Raw genomic sequence first — 16,088 nt, 5'->3', positions numbered from 1 at the left:
CTAGGTGAAATAATTAATAATTGGGACAAAATAAAATATCATTGGCATCAACCTAGACAAATAACAAATCAATGTACCAGATTAGCAAGGGACATGGGTAATTCAGCAAGAAGTTTCATAAACTGATGACAATGATTTGCAATTGTCTGAAGTTTTACTGTTTCTAATGTACTTTTACAATCACTAAATTATCTGGGCCTTATCACCACAGTGTGTTGGAAGGTGTACTGTTTAGAGGAGAAACAGCACAAAATGTTAGGAAGTGGGTGTTGAGGACCTTGTGGAGGAAAAGACAACATAAAGCAGAGAAATGCACATCGTTTCTATTTTTGTGGCCACAAGAGACATGAGCTGAGAAAGAGCTGGAGTTTGAGCAAATAAACAAAGGAGATGATAGACTGAGCTGAGCTATGTGTGTAACCCACGGTGTCGAGGAGCTTTCATCCCATACAAACAAGATAATAAAATTTTAAACAAAACTTAGAGGCTGGATCAAGATGGCAACATAAGAAGATTCTGGACTCACCTTCTCCCAAAGACACACAGAGCAACTTAAAAGCAGGTAGCAGAAACTGGGATATAATCACAGCATAATTCCCACCTTAGTTCATCTATCCAAAATTGGGAGGGAGGGAACACAAAACTGGAGCTTCTCCCTGAGCAGGGAAAGGCTTGAACTCTTCATTGGGTACCCCTACTTTTAAGACCTGCCCCTGAAAGATAGATACCCAGAACATATCTAACTTTGAAAATCAACAAGTATCCCCTGCAGGGGACAGACAAGAAAGCAGCAACTTGAGAAAAGGGCTCACTTGCTGGGACTAACCTGCCCCAGGGCACAGGTCAGAGGCAGCCAATCACACATACCTCTAAGTGAAAGGAGCTTATCTGCATATATAGTAGGCCTGAGGGGCAGGCATCTCTTTTAATACCCTTCTAGGAATTTGCTAGAAGGAGGAAACTGGCAGGCACCCTCTTCACATTCTCTATGAGCCATACAAAGTTTAGGATTGTTTGTTCTAATTCTGTGACAAATGTCATTGGAATTCTGATAAGGATTGCACTGGATCAGTATTATTTTGGGTAGTACGGAAATTTGAACAATATCAAATCTTCTATCAGTTTCTGATGAACTATCAGAAAGAGAAATTAAGAAAATGGTCTCATTGAAAAATCTCAGAAAAAAGAATACAATTTCTAGGAATAAATTTAACCAAGAAGGTGAAAAGCCTGTACATTAAAAAACACAAGATATTACTAAAAGAAACAGAAGAAACAAATAAATGGAATGATATTCTATGATCATGGATTGGAAGAATTAGATGGTTCAAACATTCAGACTACCCAAAGCAACTTACAGATTCAGTGCAATCCCTAAGACAATTCCAATGGCACTTTTCACAAACATAGAACAAACAACTCTAAAATTTACATGGATACAGAAAAGACCCCAAATATCCAAATCAATCTGGAAAAGAAGAAAAGAACTAGGGTCCTCAAACTCCCAGGATTTAAACTGTATTACATAGTCAGTAATCAAAGCGATATAGTATTGGCATAAAGTCTGAGACATACATCAATGGTACAGAGTCCAGAGTGCGGCAACAAACCCTTTCACATTTGGTAAATTAATTTATGACAAGGTATCCAAGAATACACAATGGGGAAAAGATAGTCTCCAATAAATGACATTGAGAAAACTGGACAACCACATGCAACAGAGTCAAGCTGAACCATTATTTTATACCGTTTACACAAAAATTAACTCAAGATGAATTAAAGATTAAAACATATAAAATGAAACCATAAATTTCTAGAGAAAACACAAAGGTTAAGCTCCTTGACATTGATCTTGGTGATGACTTTTTTGAGTATGACACCAAAATCAAAAGCAAATATAAGCAAGGAGGACAGATTAAACAAAACAGCTATGCATAGCAAAGAAAACCATAAGCAGAATGAAAAGACAACCTACTGAAATGGAGAACACATTTGCAAAATAATATCCAGTATTGGGTTAGCATCCAAAATATATAAAGACCTCATACAATTCAATAGCAACATAACCAATAATCCAGTTAAGAAGACATAAAGATGGCCAACACATTCATGAAAAAACAGCTCAGTATCACTTATGATAGGGAAATACAATTCAAAACTACAAAGAAATAAAGCTACACGGATTCAGAGTAAACCTCATTTGGTTCAGCAATTTGACCAGGAACACTCAGGCACTGAAAAAATTAAGACTCAAATACAGGGAGCTCTGGTTTCTTATTTATGCTTTTATCTAAATGAATATTACAAATACACGTCATATATTACATCATCAGTGACCTAATTTCTGTAGCAGGGATTTATACTTTGACAACTCTGGATAAATAAATATATATCTTCAAAGTATATTTATTCATCCTTAAGGAGATCATTATTCAAATTTTAATCTAATGTACTAGAAAAATCTTTATTTAGAAATTTGGTGGATGAAAATTTAGTCCTCCATTCTAAAATGCTAAACTAAAAAATGTAGATTGGTAAGTACTCTGAGAATCAAAATATGGTTGCTAAAGACTGCAATAAAACTTACCCCTCCTGAGAGGGATCAGAGGGAGTGAAGGAGGAGCACAGGGGACTGTGGTGATGGTGCACGGGTGTCTTGGGGAAGGAGATTTTATGGGGACTCAATCTGAGGGGGTTGGGGGGAAGCAAATATTGTCTAAAAAATGTAAAAAATGATAAATGCTAAAATAAAAAAATGAAAAAGATAAAAAAAAAAAACTTACCCCTCCTCTTAGAAAACATTAGTTGAATCTATTAATTTTTAGAAAGGAGTGTTGTTAAATTCACTTCTTTCCTCTCTATCATTCTTTAAAATAAGAAGACCTCTTAATTTATGGTGTGATTAAATGAACACCGGGTAATAAGAAAAGGCAAAGAATGCACATCCACAATAGCCTATAATATTCCTACTACAGACTCACTAAAAATTTGCCCCTTTGTCTATGGTGTTTGACCACATCGGTGCTTTCCCATACTGGGGCCTCTTCCCTCTCTTGGGCCTGTGGAGGCTCAGAGTCAGTGATTGGTGTTGGCCAATGATGTGGCACCTCTACGCTGAGGTAAAAGCACAGGTAAGATTCTCCAGTGGCCTTGCCTCAACTGTGCTGGTCTTACACGAGAACACATGGCCAGGGGTGAATCCACACCATCAGCGCAGCCTGTATTGCTGTATGTCTACTGCAGTCAAGTCACGCAAGGATGGAAATGCTTTTACTAGAGAGAGTTGCAGTACACTGCTCCTTTAGAGGTTCCACGCTGTAGATCTATTGCTATTTTTAGCTTCAGGGGTCAATGTTAAATAGAAGAGATTCACAAATGAAATACCAGTCATGGAAGTGACACATTCAGGGTCAAATGACATCAATACTACGAAATAAGAACTTCTTAGGGGAAAAAACCAAACTGCTAGACAGCCTTTGAACTTAGAGGGAAAAAACTGAAAGGTGAAGCCACGGGTATAAAACATGAGAAAATGAGGCTTGCATTATTCAGCAGCTCATTCATTTTAGACTAAATTGCCTGAAATCCTTTTCATACTCTGCAAAGATCAAACATATTAAGAATGTCAAAACAACATTAGGTAACCCCTTTCAAGCGTCAAAATAACTGCTCAGAACAAAAGAAAGCTCTGCAAAGTTCGGGGCTATGAAGAACACAATTAAATAGTGATATTGTGGGGAAAAATTATGGGGGATCATGTCAGCAGCACAATGCCAGCACAGAGGCTTATTAGGGGGCTAATTATGACAAAATATTTCAAGCGAGGCCCTCAATTTCTTCATTTGTAAGTCAGAGTAACAATCTCTATTTTATACCCGGGTATCAGACTTACAGAAACTCTAATATATGTAAAGTTTCAGAAAGCAGTAATAATACTAATTTACCCATCTCTGATCAGTTTAGAAGCACAAATTATCAGCAATATTTCCTGCTCATTTTCCCCTGTTCTTCACACAATCCTATGCCTCATGTTAATTTAAGTACACTTTAAAGAGAGGGTTATTTCAAAAGCTTCTTTCTGTTCCACTTTAGTTTTTTTCCAAGAAGACCAGAATGATAAATCTAAGTGCTTCCAATGAAATGACACCCTATGTGGCTGCTCTTCCACTCGTATGAAGCCAACTGCAGTTTTATGTTCAAGCCTGCTGTGTGCCCTAATGGCAGCATCACAGCCGCCATCATTTCAGAAAGAGGCGACATGAACCATTCCACAGCTCCAAGATACTTAGTCTAAAAGTTTAAATACATTGTCACAGTTTCACAGACAGCATCATGGGATCTGGTGATGGTGTCTCAGTATTCTTAGATTCTGTGCACCTTACCTAATGAAGCAATGCAAACTTTTAGGAAATATTAATGCCCATAAATCATTTTCTCCCTGAGAAATCATCAGGATTTTACCAAACTGCATTAGCATACAGTTTTTTAGAAAAAATATTTATTTTGTAGAAGAACTGGGGAGTAGGCTAGAGGTGTAGGATTCATCAGAGACAGAGTGGGGAGCAGAACAGTCAGATGTACTAAAATACACTGCTGAGGGGAGCAGTGGGTGAGGCAGGAGAGGTCTGCTGTGGCATGTGGGTTAACTCCCTGGCTAACGATTGAATCCAGGCTGTAGCATGCAATTTTTTTTTTTTTTTTTTTTTGCTACCACTAGAGTGTTCATGATAGCAAAAGACACCACCAACATAACTGTGAGAAAGAAACAATGAGGAGCAATACAAGGCTGGATGTTGTGCTGTCACATATATTCCAGTAGAAAAAAATCAAAATGGTGATTCGTGACTTGAATACACGGTTCCCACTGCAATTTCATGTGGAACTACTCAGGTTTTTCTTCATGGAGCGTCCAGAATGAGCTATAATTAGAAGCTGTTCTGACATGGTTCCTGACACTGAATATAGCTGCTGCCCTTGGTCATGCTAAGTGAGGATGCCATGTAATGCAATGCTTTATTGCGTAATTCAATAAATAATTAAATGCAGGCATAATCCAAATTCAAGATATTTTTAGGTTAATTAAATCACTTCAGTGAATAGCAGAATAGCAGACTCACTTTTCCCAGAATATTATTAAACTAATGAAGGGAGATCTGAATATAATACAAAATAGGAAGTATGGAAATCTCCCTTTTTGCATGCCCTGTAATTTTGGGCATGCAATTTTACATTTAACTATGTATGCCCTAAAAATATATCAGTGTTTGTTTCCCTTTAACTTCTGGGAGATGGAAGAACCTTGTGGTTAATTTTGATTTTCTTTTTACCTTTCACCACTAGAGATAATAACTCCCCATCACAAAAAAAAGGGCAATCTTTTTGTAAACTAACAAAAAAACTTTTCCTATTTCAACTTAGTTACTGGATATTGCGTTTTGTGATCCACACGTTCTACCTTGAACTATAAAAGGGTGTTGGGATTGGAAGTGTTGCTTGTATATTTTGTAGAAATGGGGCCTTCAAAGGAGGGTAGACACTAGCTCTGTATAGGCTTGATGTGTGAATAAAAGTGTCAACTACATACTGTGAAAAAAGGACCTGCCCATGGGTTTTGAGGAAAGCACTTCTGATCTGGAGGAAAAGGAAATATGCACCAGTTTTATGTTGGTTTCATGGAAGATGTACTGAACCTGTATCTCAGAACTTAAAAATCTGAAAGCAATGCTGGCTGATTACAAAAATTGCACTGCCGCTTATAACACTTTAATTATAAGGTTCCATTCAAATATTATGGCATCCTATGTTAATTGCTTTCCACGTTTCATATCTTTGTATTTAAAGTTCTAAGGCCCAGTGAATGTTGCAAAATTCTTATTTGGAAAAAAAAAAAAACACTTATTGGCCCATTGTATTTGATACATTCATGAAAAAAAATTAAGTAATATATGTAGCAAATAAACACAAAACAAAGTCCCAACATTCCTGTAATCTGACATTCACTGTTGGTTATATAATAAATTGCAGTGAGAGTCCTAGGAGGGTCAATGATGGTTAGAATTTAACTCACTCTCTAGACCTCTACTTATAAATGCATTGGATAAAAACAGATGTCCTTTTAGTACGTTACTAAGCAAATACAAAAAAATAGTCTTTTGTGGTCTCATTCTGTATATACTTTGAGGGAGAAATGAACTTGAACCTTGTAAGTTGTGTCTTGGTATCTGGATCAATGTCCTTATTCAGACGGTTTAAATTATTCAACTTATTCAATATGCCTTATGCTCTTTGGATGATTTGTGGTTGTCAACAAGCTTTACCTTGAGATCCAGATTTTTTCCCAGTCACTGTTAAGGGCCAGGGATTTAAACTATAAAGTAATTATTAGGTCACAGTAACTGCCTGTGGAAGGAAGGTGGGCTGAAGGGAGAAAATTTCATGTCTTCTATGACTGTTTATAATATCACAAGATCTAACACTGCAGGAACACTGCAGTAATTACTTAACTCTAGAAAGATGATGAAACCCTGGTTTTATTTATATCAAGTTTAAAAGGCTGCATTAAGAATATCATGTTATTCAATAAGTCAATTATTTCTTTATCTGGCCCATATTTATTAAACATATAGATCATGTAGTTAATAAATTTTAGATTATGGTCTTTCTTGATTATTGATCTTATGTTTTATAACTTCCTTTTATTCATTACCTTCAGCTCCCACACACAGAACAAAAATCATGCCGAGTAAATTTTTAATAAGACATCTCTATATTTTACTTATTGATTGTTCCTTTAAAAAACAAAGCCAAATTTCTTTCTCACCCTGCCTAAGATATATCATCATCTTTTAATAGGAAGTTGTTTAAAGGCAATATTCCCAATTAAGGTAGTATAGCCCAAGAAATGTGATAAAGAAACATGATTGAAGACAACACCCCCATACAGCCAAAAATTAAGTTTGGAGATTAAAATTTAAATATTAAGAAAAAAAGGATAGTACTCATTGTTAAGTTACAATACAAAGAAATCTCCACCAAAAGATGACTCCCTCTACTCTTGCCACATAATGGGCCAATTATCTTCAGGCAAATATGTGACCAGGACAAATCTGGTTAGTCCAAGTCATGGCAGTTGGGAAGTAAACTGATCCATGGTGGACAGATGACCTAAGATGACAAATAAGTCTGAAGAGAGGGACCTTTAACCATAGTTAAGAAGGATATCTTTTCCTTCTATATAATAACCAGAAAACTCTGCATGGAATCAACTTAGGGTTAAAGCTAAACCACCCTGTTACGGAGCATCTGGATTTCCCCCTATGATTCTCTTACAAGTGAGGCTTTCCTCAGGGAGCAGAGAACTTGCTGAGGCAATAGGCAAAACAGGCCTCTACTTCAATGTGCTGATTTACAGTCACCTGGGGGGAACACTGAGTACCAGAAAGGTCTAAAACAGGTGACAGGGCAGCAGGTATTCAGCATATGTGGTACCGAAATAGAGGTATGTAATAGGACAGTGTGCAAAGTTTATTAATTATATTTAATTTATAAATTTCTGACATATACTCACTGTGATGGTCCCCAAACCATCAGAGTTGCTACCTGTTTTCATGGGTACTAACATAGGGTTAAATGTCCCACTGTTTCCTCTTAATCCTCAGAACATCTGGTTTGCTATTATCTCCTACTGTGTATTTGTAACAGAGGCATCTCCATAAAAAAGGGAGGTTCCATGTGCTCTGCCACCACCAAACTGAAAGGGGGAACTGGGCCTAACATATTGACATATTTCCACAGACCGAAATATCTCATTACATATACAGCTAAACATATAATCATAACTGCATATTATGGAAAATAACTTTTCCAGTGCTAACTATAGCATTTAATAATGCAAAACTAGTGAAAAACATCTTCAGAAAAAATAGCAGTCATTCAGTATAAAATTTCTTATTAAAAAGCATTAGATTAAAGCTAATGGCATATTCTTAATGCATAGATGAGTTAGCGAATAAAACAAATCTAACCCCATTTCTGAGAGTAAATCAAAACATTTGAAAATGACAGGTCCCCAGTTGTCATAGGTCAATTGCAAAACTAGTATTTTCAGCTCTTTCATAGAATATTCTATGGGTTCTGATGGTACAACGCTTTAAATCATGTAAACCCGGATAAAAATAGACGGCATACTTACCAGGCGATTTTTATGCCACTTTGCTGAATGCAGGATTAATATATTTGGGCTTTTTATTGCTTGAGTAGAAAGTGCTCATTACTTATCATTTTATGTTTATAATATAGAAATTAAAAAAAAAACAAAAAGTTTTTAAAAATGGCATACATCACACTGTTGTGGTGGTTGATTTCCTCAAGATCGTCTTCTGTGGTTTGGGTGCAGTAGGCGGAGGCACAGTTGCAGGTCTGAGAGGAGGGAAGCTGTTACTGTGGCTTATTCCCAGTCCCCCATTTTCTAGTGGAAAAGGTGGAAGATGGGGGGGTGGCGGGAGGGGTGGGCCTTGGTGAGGGAGCTTTCCTGGCGGGAGGCCGGGCTCGCTGTGCAGGTGCCCCTCCCTGCCTTTCACGTGATACCGGGTGTCACAGTCGGGACAGTAGCCATGGTACTGCACCTTTTCATTGAACCGGACGCGTTCCCGGGGCCCCGCCTGGGGACACCTGTCTTTCTCAGGTCTGTGCATCAGAGGCTGCACGGGAGCCTTGTCCAAGGTACTGCTGGGTACGCAGCAGAGGTCTCCATTGGGAACTTTGCTTGGTGCTCCGGGTAAGCCTCCGTTTCGCAGAAGGGTGCCGTTGGTCTTCACGGGATGGACCGTGGGCACCACCCTTTGGGGGTCTTCACACTTCACAGGTGTCAACCGTGGAGGCGGTGGTGGAGGATTTGGCTTTCTCAGGACGGTGAGGATGGCGGAAGGGTGGGCAGGGGGTTTAATGAGAGGGGCGTTGGCCTGCACTTTGATCTTCTCTATGCTGGAGGCTGTGGTGCCGCTGGAGCTGCTGTTCAGGGTGTCGGTTTTGGAGCTGTCAGTCATCTCATCCTCCAGCTGTAGGTCAGAGGTCAGGGTGTCGATCTGGTCAACCACCTGGTGAAGAGGAAAAGGTCACTGTGTTGAAGCATGAACCGAAACAAAATAGCCAGGAAGCCAATATCCCCCTGTCTTGCTGCCATCTGCAAGGGAAGCCTTTTCTAACTCAGAGCCTTGTGTGCTACTGATGCTCCTTGTTTTCATTCAATAAGTTTACAGAGTAGTTACTGTAACAGAGTGTCAACTGTTTGATGATATAATCATTTCACATGCCTAGAATATATTATATTATTTATGTACACATTCTATTTCTGACTCTGCTACACTCACCAAAGATAAAATCCTGATGCAAATGCATACTGATTTTTACAACCAGGCTGGTGTGTGCTTTCCTTCTGCTTAGCATGTGGAAAGCTATAAGAACATTAACCTCGGGGAAAAAATGAGAAGAAGCCAGATCATCTGCAAAACTATAACCATTTTGAGACCATCAGAGAACTGAAATCATGAGTTAACCAAATGAGTTGAACTGCAAAGAGCTTCATGGCCTCCGGGACAGAGAAGATACATTGATTATGGACGGTCTCACCTTTGGTAGTAAATCACAGGGAAAAGACTCAGCATCTACCAAAGGCAGTAAGAGCTGAAACTTTAATGAGTAATTAAGGGTTCGGGTGGGATATATGCTATCAAGACAGTTTAGAATCCCTCGCAGCCCAGACACAATGGTCTGAGCTCACTATGCCTCCATTCAATAAGCTTCTCATATGAGACACCCAGGGCAGGGCAGAGACTAGAAAGAGTCCCTCATGGGCACAGATGCACAAAATCCTATCCATTTGTCAGGCCCTTCTCCCCTACAAAAGAGAAGCCATAAAGCAAGAAAGCCATAGCAAGAAAGCCTCTAACATTTAGGGTACAAACAATACTCTGTTGCTTCTAGGAAAGGATAGAAACCAAAATTGTCTGACCATGAAGAAGGGAATGGAAAATCTCTTGGACCCAGGAATATGCATTGCAGATGACACCTATGACTTAGGAGAAGGGACCCGATTCACCATCACTCAAGGCTGGCTGCAGAGCAAGGCAGAGACAGGGAATTGAAGAAGGCTGACAGATCCATCAGGCCATGATGTAGGCCCCACAACCAGTAAGGGAGAGTGATTGTGAAAACAGGAAAATTAGGTGGAAGCATCTCCGTTAAAAAAAATATTTATGCATACAGGAGTTGGGGTACAGGCCAGAGATGTGGGGGGTGAGAGGACTCACCAGAGACAAAGTGGGGGAGCAGAACAGGCAGATCTACTGATATACACTGCTGAGGGAAGCTGCAGGCGAGACAGGAGAGGTCTGCTGCGCCATGTGGATTAGCTCCCTGGCTGGGGATCAAAGTCATCTTCCAGTGGCTAGCAATAGCTTGATAGCATTGAGACTATGCACCACCAGGGAGGCCCAGGTGGTGGAAGCATTTTAAGCAATGCAGTTCTAAAGAAAATTTTCCAAAGGCCATTAGGGAGTCATGCAGTAAAAGGCGCCCATCAGAGGACTCTGGTATCTTCCCACTCAGCCTTGCATCAGCATCCCTGCCCTATTCAGTCACCGTATAGTATGGTTGTGGGAAGCATGGTCTGTGCTCAAATGCTAGATTTCAGAGCTCAGCAGTGAGCTCTCAGCCACCAACACTTCCTGCAGTTAGAGATCTTGGCCATTCTCACAGCTGCCATATGTATACTATTAGTTATCTGCAAAGATGGAAAAATCATGGACACTTTAAAAGTAATTCATTTCTGTATGGAGAGTGTCCCTTCATTTCACATGTCTTCTTGCATAGAATTTTCCCTCCTCTCTTACACATGTATAAGTGTGTTAAACTATGAAGCTGGCATTTAGACATATGGTGGCAGGATTGGGTTCAGAATAAAAATATCATAAGCATCCACAATTAGTGAGCACTTAGAGATTCTACTTCTTCCTGATGAGGGTCTTAAGTGACTGGTTCATGCTAATGCCAAACATATCTTAAATCCACTCATTTTCCATTTTCCTTTGTTTGATACTAGTCTGAGCCACTATTATTGAATCATATGGATCTCCCAGAATCACCTTGTGTCTCCCTCTCATTTCTGTAGTCACCATGATCTTTTACAAATAGAAATGTGCTCTCAAGCAACTCAATCAATAAATGGGCAGCAGATTGAAATAGTTGTCACTTCCAATAAGAGAGATGCAGGTTAAAACCACAAGGAGATATTATCTCACACCTATGAGAACTGCATATATTGAAAAGACCCCCCCAACAACAAGTGCTGGAGAGAAAGGGTAAAAAGCAGAACTCTGTTACGTTGTTGTCGGGAATGTAACTGGTGTAGCCATTATGGAAAATAATCTGGATTTACATTAAAACACTAAAAAGGAAAATACCAAATGACCCAGCAATCCCTCTCTTGGGCATCTATCCAAATGATGTGAAACCAGCAACTTGGAAAACTACATGCTATATAATGATTACTGCAGCTATTTATAAAAGATAGGACATGGAAACAATCTAAGTGAACACTGACAGAGAATAGGCTCAAGAAGATGTATATTCATACTATGGAATATTATTCAGCCATAAGGAATGCTGTCATTTATAGCAAAAAGGAAAAGATTTTGAGGGAATTATGTGTAGTAAAGCAAGTCAGAATAACAAAGACAAATAACAGCATTAACATTCATAGCAGATAAGTTAACAGAACAAAATCCTTGTAAAAACTAGTAAATGAGGTGAGGTCTGTAAGGTTAAGAAAGAAAGGAAAAGAAGACCAAAAATAATAGAAACATGTTCTTGTCCACTTCCTGCTTAAAACCTTTCAATGTCTTCTTATCTCCTGTGATAAAAATCAGTTCTTAACATGGTCTCCAAAGCCTCAGTAGTGCGCTGGCAAATATTTATCACCTAGTTCATAGAAGTGTAAGGGAAACCTGATTTGAAGTTTGCAACATACATGGTATAAATTCCCACCATGGTTGATTTCAAGTTATTAAATGCAGCATTATTTAGTGTGAGGTTGAGACGAAATGTGTAGGAGTATATCATTAGAAAGTGTTTCCAGCATATGAATGGAATAAACAAACTCAGGAGCTCAAACAATACCAAAATGTAGTAAAATAAATAAGAATGACTAGGAATCAGGCCTTCCTGGTGGCGCAACGGTTGAGCGCTGGGCTGCGAAGCTGTCCACAGCCTCTCCAGCACCGGTTCAATCCCAGCCGCTGGCAAGGGTCCTACAGGGCGCGACAGACCTCTCCTGAGGTGCCCGCTGCTCCCCTCAGCAGTGTATTTTGTCAGTCTGCCTGTTCTGCTCCCCGCTCTGGCTCTGGTGAATTCTCTCACCCTCCCGTGCTTCTGACTGTGCCCGGTGCTTGTATAAATAAATAAATAAATATTAAAAAAAAAAGACTAGGAATCATAATTAGAAAGTCCTCATTTTTAATATAAATGTATTAAGCTGTGAATTTACATACTTTCCTTCCCTTCTCCTAATAATGGTTATTTAAGAATGGCTCACAACGATCTGAAAATAAAACTGATCCTTTCGACAAGCCAGCCTATCACTATCTCGCACCCCTAAATAACTTCCCATCCTCAATTCTAATCCTTTTCTTTCTGTTCTCAAACCTGTCAGGTCTTCTTTTAGACCATCATAATTTTCAATCTACTTCCTGCCACAGGGCATTTGCACACTCTAATTTTTCTTCTTGAAATGTTCTAACCTCTCCCCTTCACATAATTAACTATGGATTTTAACAGCTCAAGAGTCCCTCAGTGAAGAAAGCTTTCCTCACCCTACTGCAATTCCCCTTAGATTTCAGCTAATTTGTTAAGCATTCACGAGGAACCTTACTGCTCCCATTCAAAGCATTCACATAATTTCTAATTGCATGTTCAGTAGAACTGTGATCATTCCAATAATGTTCCATTCTAGACTCTACTCTCAGTGATTTCAGGGACTTTGTTTTGAGTATTGGGTCCGAGAGGCTTAATATCATGACTGAAAACTCACTGGGGCCTCAGCAAACACTTGTTAAATAAATGCAAGGGGGAAGGGCTATTTCCTTGGGTAAAGCATGAGCAAAAGCATTTTCTTTCCAATTTGATTTTTGGAGCCATTACTTTTTAAAGTGATATTTGTTCATTTATTCTGGAATAAAATGGTGATGGTGGTGGGGAAATTTATCCATAAATAATGCACAGAATTGGCAGCAGAGTCTCCAGCTCTAGGCCAGACATTGTAGCAATTAACATATAAGGATACAAAGGATGTGACATATACAGGAGCCATCTTGGCTCAGGGGTACCATATGCTCTTAAACCTGGAGAGGTGATCTACCCTAAGCCTTTTGTCAAATTAAATACCTGCACCAAAAGAGAGCAAGCTGGGGTACTGTAAGGGAAGTGACTGATGATCATTGCTGAATAAGTAGTGCCTGTGTCCCCGATGGTTTGATGGTTTCTGCCTGGGTTTAGTCTCTGCAATGCTATTTCCTGATTGACTACAAAATGACAACAAAACAAAAACAAACTAAGTAATGCCCTCATGGAGCAAGGAAACTAGTAGATGGACATAAATTAGGTACTCAAACAGAAACTTCTAACCACTTCACAGCTTCAGGTGCTCTGGAAGAGAAATACAAGACCGGATAAAGGAGAATATGAGGACACTATCAGAAAAGTCAGTGCTGAGCTGCAGTTAAGTGATAGATAAGGAGTAACTCTGGGAGTCCACTCAGGAAAGAGCCTGATAAAAGTCCTTTGGTAGAAAAGAGCATCTGATTCTCTTGGCTGAAGGGACTGCAAGAGATTAAATAGGAGAGCTATGTAGCCACGAGGATGTAAGAGCCTGAGTTAGGGCCTCCCTGGGAGCTCAGGGTATAAAGACAGCTCTATCAAGCTATCACCAGCCACTGCAGCATGAGTTCGATCCCCAGTTGGCCAGGGAGCTACCCACATGGCACAGCCGTCCTCTCCTGCCTCACCCACTGCTCCTCTCAGCAGAGTATTTCAGTACATCTGCCTGTTCTCCTCCTCACTCTGGTGAATCCTCTCACACACACACCCCACATCAATGGTCTGCACTCCAGTTCTTGTATGCATAAATAAATCTTTAAAAAAAAGAGCCTGAGTTATGCTATGATCAAGTATTATTTATTTTTAAAAAGAGTTCCGGAAGTGTGAGAAGCAATATTTAAACAGATGAGAAATTCAAATTTTTCAAAACTCAAGCAATATCTAATTAAAGGAAGTCAGTTTCAAACAGGAAAATGGAAACAAATTCATACACAGAGATACCATAGCAAAAATATAGGGCACTGAAAAGCAGTAATCAAAATTGTCCACAATGAAACAGGGCTGCCAAATATTCATGAAGTCACAAAAATCAGAATGACAGATTTTCATACAACCATTACTAGTTTGAAAAAAAATTTAGTAATATGCTTTAGATCGAAAGAATTGGAAATATAATGTAGTTTAATTCTTCTTTAAGGTGAGAATGAAATAAACATTGTCAGTATATAAAAACTGACTCCTTATAGCTCAGTGCTAGGAGCACTGATAAATGACAATTTACAAAAATATTTAAAAAAATCCACAGGAAGGATTGGAATGCAAGAAAAATAGGTGAATAAATGAATTACTGAATACGTAAATCAAAATCAGCAATGAATACAAAAAATAGCATAGTACTAATAACTAATTTAGATAGGGTAGGGGAAATGAAAATTAAAACACTAGGAAAAATACAAGTCTGATTGGAGAATAACCAGCTAAAGCATGTTTAGATCACTGTACTATTTCGTGTGTAAAAAAAATTAGTATCTATCTGGTACTGGTTAACTCAAGGCTTTTTTTTTTTTCTTTTTTGTGGGACCCTCACTGGTGGCCGAGGAACGAACTGGCGCTGCAGAAGCTGCGGGCAGCCTCACAGCCCATCGCTCAACCACTATGCCACCAGGGGAGGCCCCTAACTCAAGGCTTTTTAAGTCAAGAATGCATGTGATCATGTGGTACATACACAATGGAATATTACTCAGCAATCAAAAAAGATAAACACATGCAGTTTGCAGCACCATGGATGGAGCTAGAAGGGATCAGGCTCAGCAAAATTAGTCAGAAAGAAAAAGAAAAATACCGATGGTCTCACTCGTAGCAGGAATCTGGAAAACCAAAATAAGAGACCAGGAAAAAGACTAATCAATACAAAGTAAAAATCAAAATCAACAAGCAACTATAAACCAGAGACACACTACGGGGGGGGGGGCAGGGAGGGGCGGGGAAAGGAAGGACTAGATTCAAAATAAGGGGGGGTGCAATTGTATGGGGAATATAACCAAAATGAAAATGCATACATTGTGCAAAGATGAAAAAAGATGTAAGAATTATATAAAATAAAATATTTAAATAAAATTTAAAAAAAGAATGCACATGAAAAATTTTATTGCAAGTACTGAAATAACATATGTAAATGTGTAACTTTCAAATAATAATTAGAATTAAAAGTGAATAAAGGAAACTTTCCTACTTCTGTTAGAAAACAAGAAAAAATACAGCAATGGGACAACTGAATGAAAGAAAAAGCAGACTAAAAAGAAACAACCGCATATGATAGTAGAAAAATAACTTCAAATATACTAGCAATCATCACCAATATGAATATATTAAAATAATTTATTCAAAACATGATTGAAATAAAAAATACCCAGAAAGCTGAATATGAAATGATAGAAGTAAGAAACAGCAGGCAAATAACCAAAGGAAACTTGATATAGCTATTTAATTATATAGTATTACATATTTAAATTAAATATTTCTTAATCAAAACAGTGCTGTATCAATATTAAGGTAAGTGAAAAAATGTATGAAACAAAATTGAGAGTTCATGTACACACATACACACACACACACACGGGAGAAAACTGGAGTGCAGAGTATAAAGAAATAATTCATAGAAGCAAACATCAAACTTTTAAAAAACAATTTCACTGATAAGCAAGGTAGAGCAAACTGAA

General features: G+C 38.6%; 1 protein-coding gene across 1 annotated transcript in view; it reads right to left on the bottom strand.

Moving 5' to 3' along the window:
• Positions 1–8,339: 8,339 nt before the first annotated feature.
• Positions 8,340–16,088, bottom strand: part of PRR16 (proline rich 16) — a gene marked incomplete at both ends in the record, with an annotated part of 173,476 nt that continues 165,727 nt past the window's right edge. The window contains one exon of the mRNA XM_084252774.1: positions 8,340–9,095. Within this exon, the coding sequence (XP_084108900.1) occupies positions 8,340–9,095 (756 nt within the window). The remainder of the gene's footprint in view (positions 9,096–16,088) is intronic.

Source organism: Talpa europaea, assembly GCF_964194135.1.
Source record: "Talpa europaea genome assembly, chromosome: 13".
In the NCBI taxonomy this organism is placed as follows: Eukaryota; Metazoa; Chordata; class Mammalia; order Eulipotyphla; family Talpidae; genus Talpa; species Talpa europaea.
The sequence above is the reverse complement of the archived record's forward strand: the minus strand, read 5'-3'. Positions and strand labels throughout refer to the sequence as shown.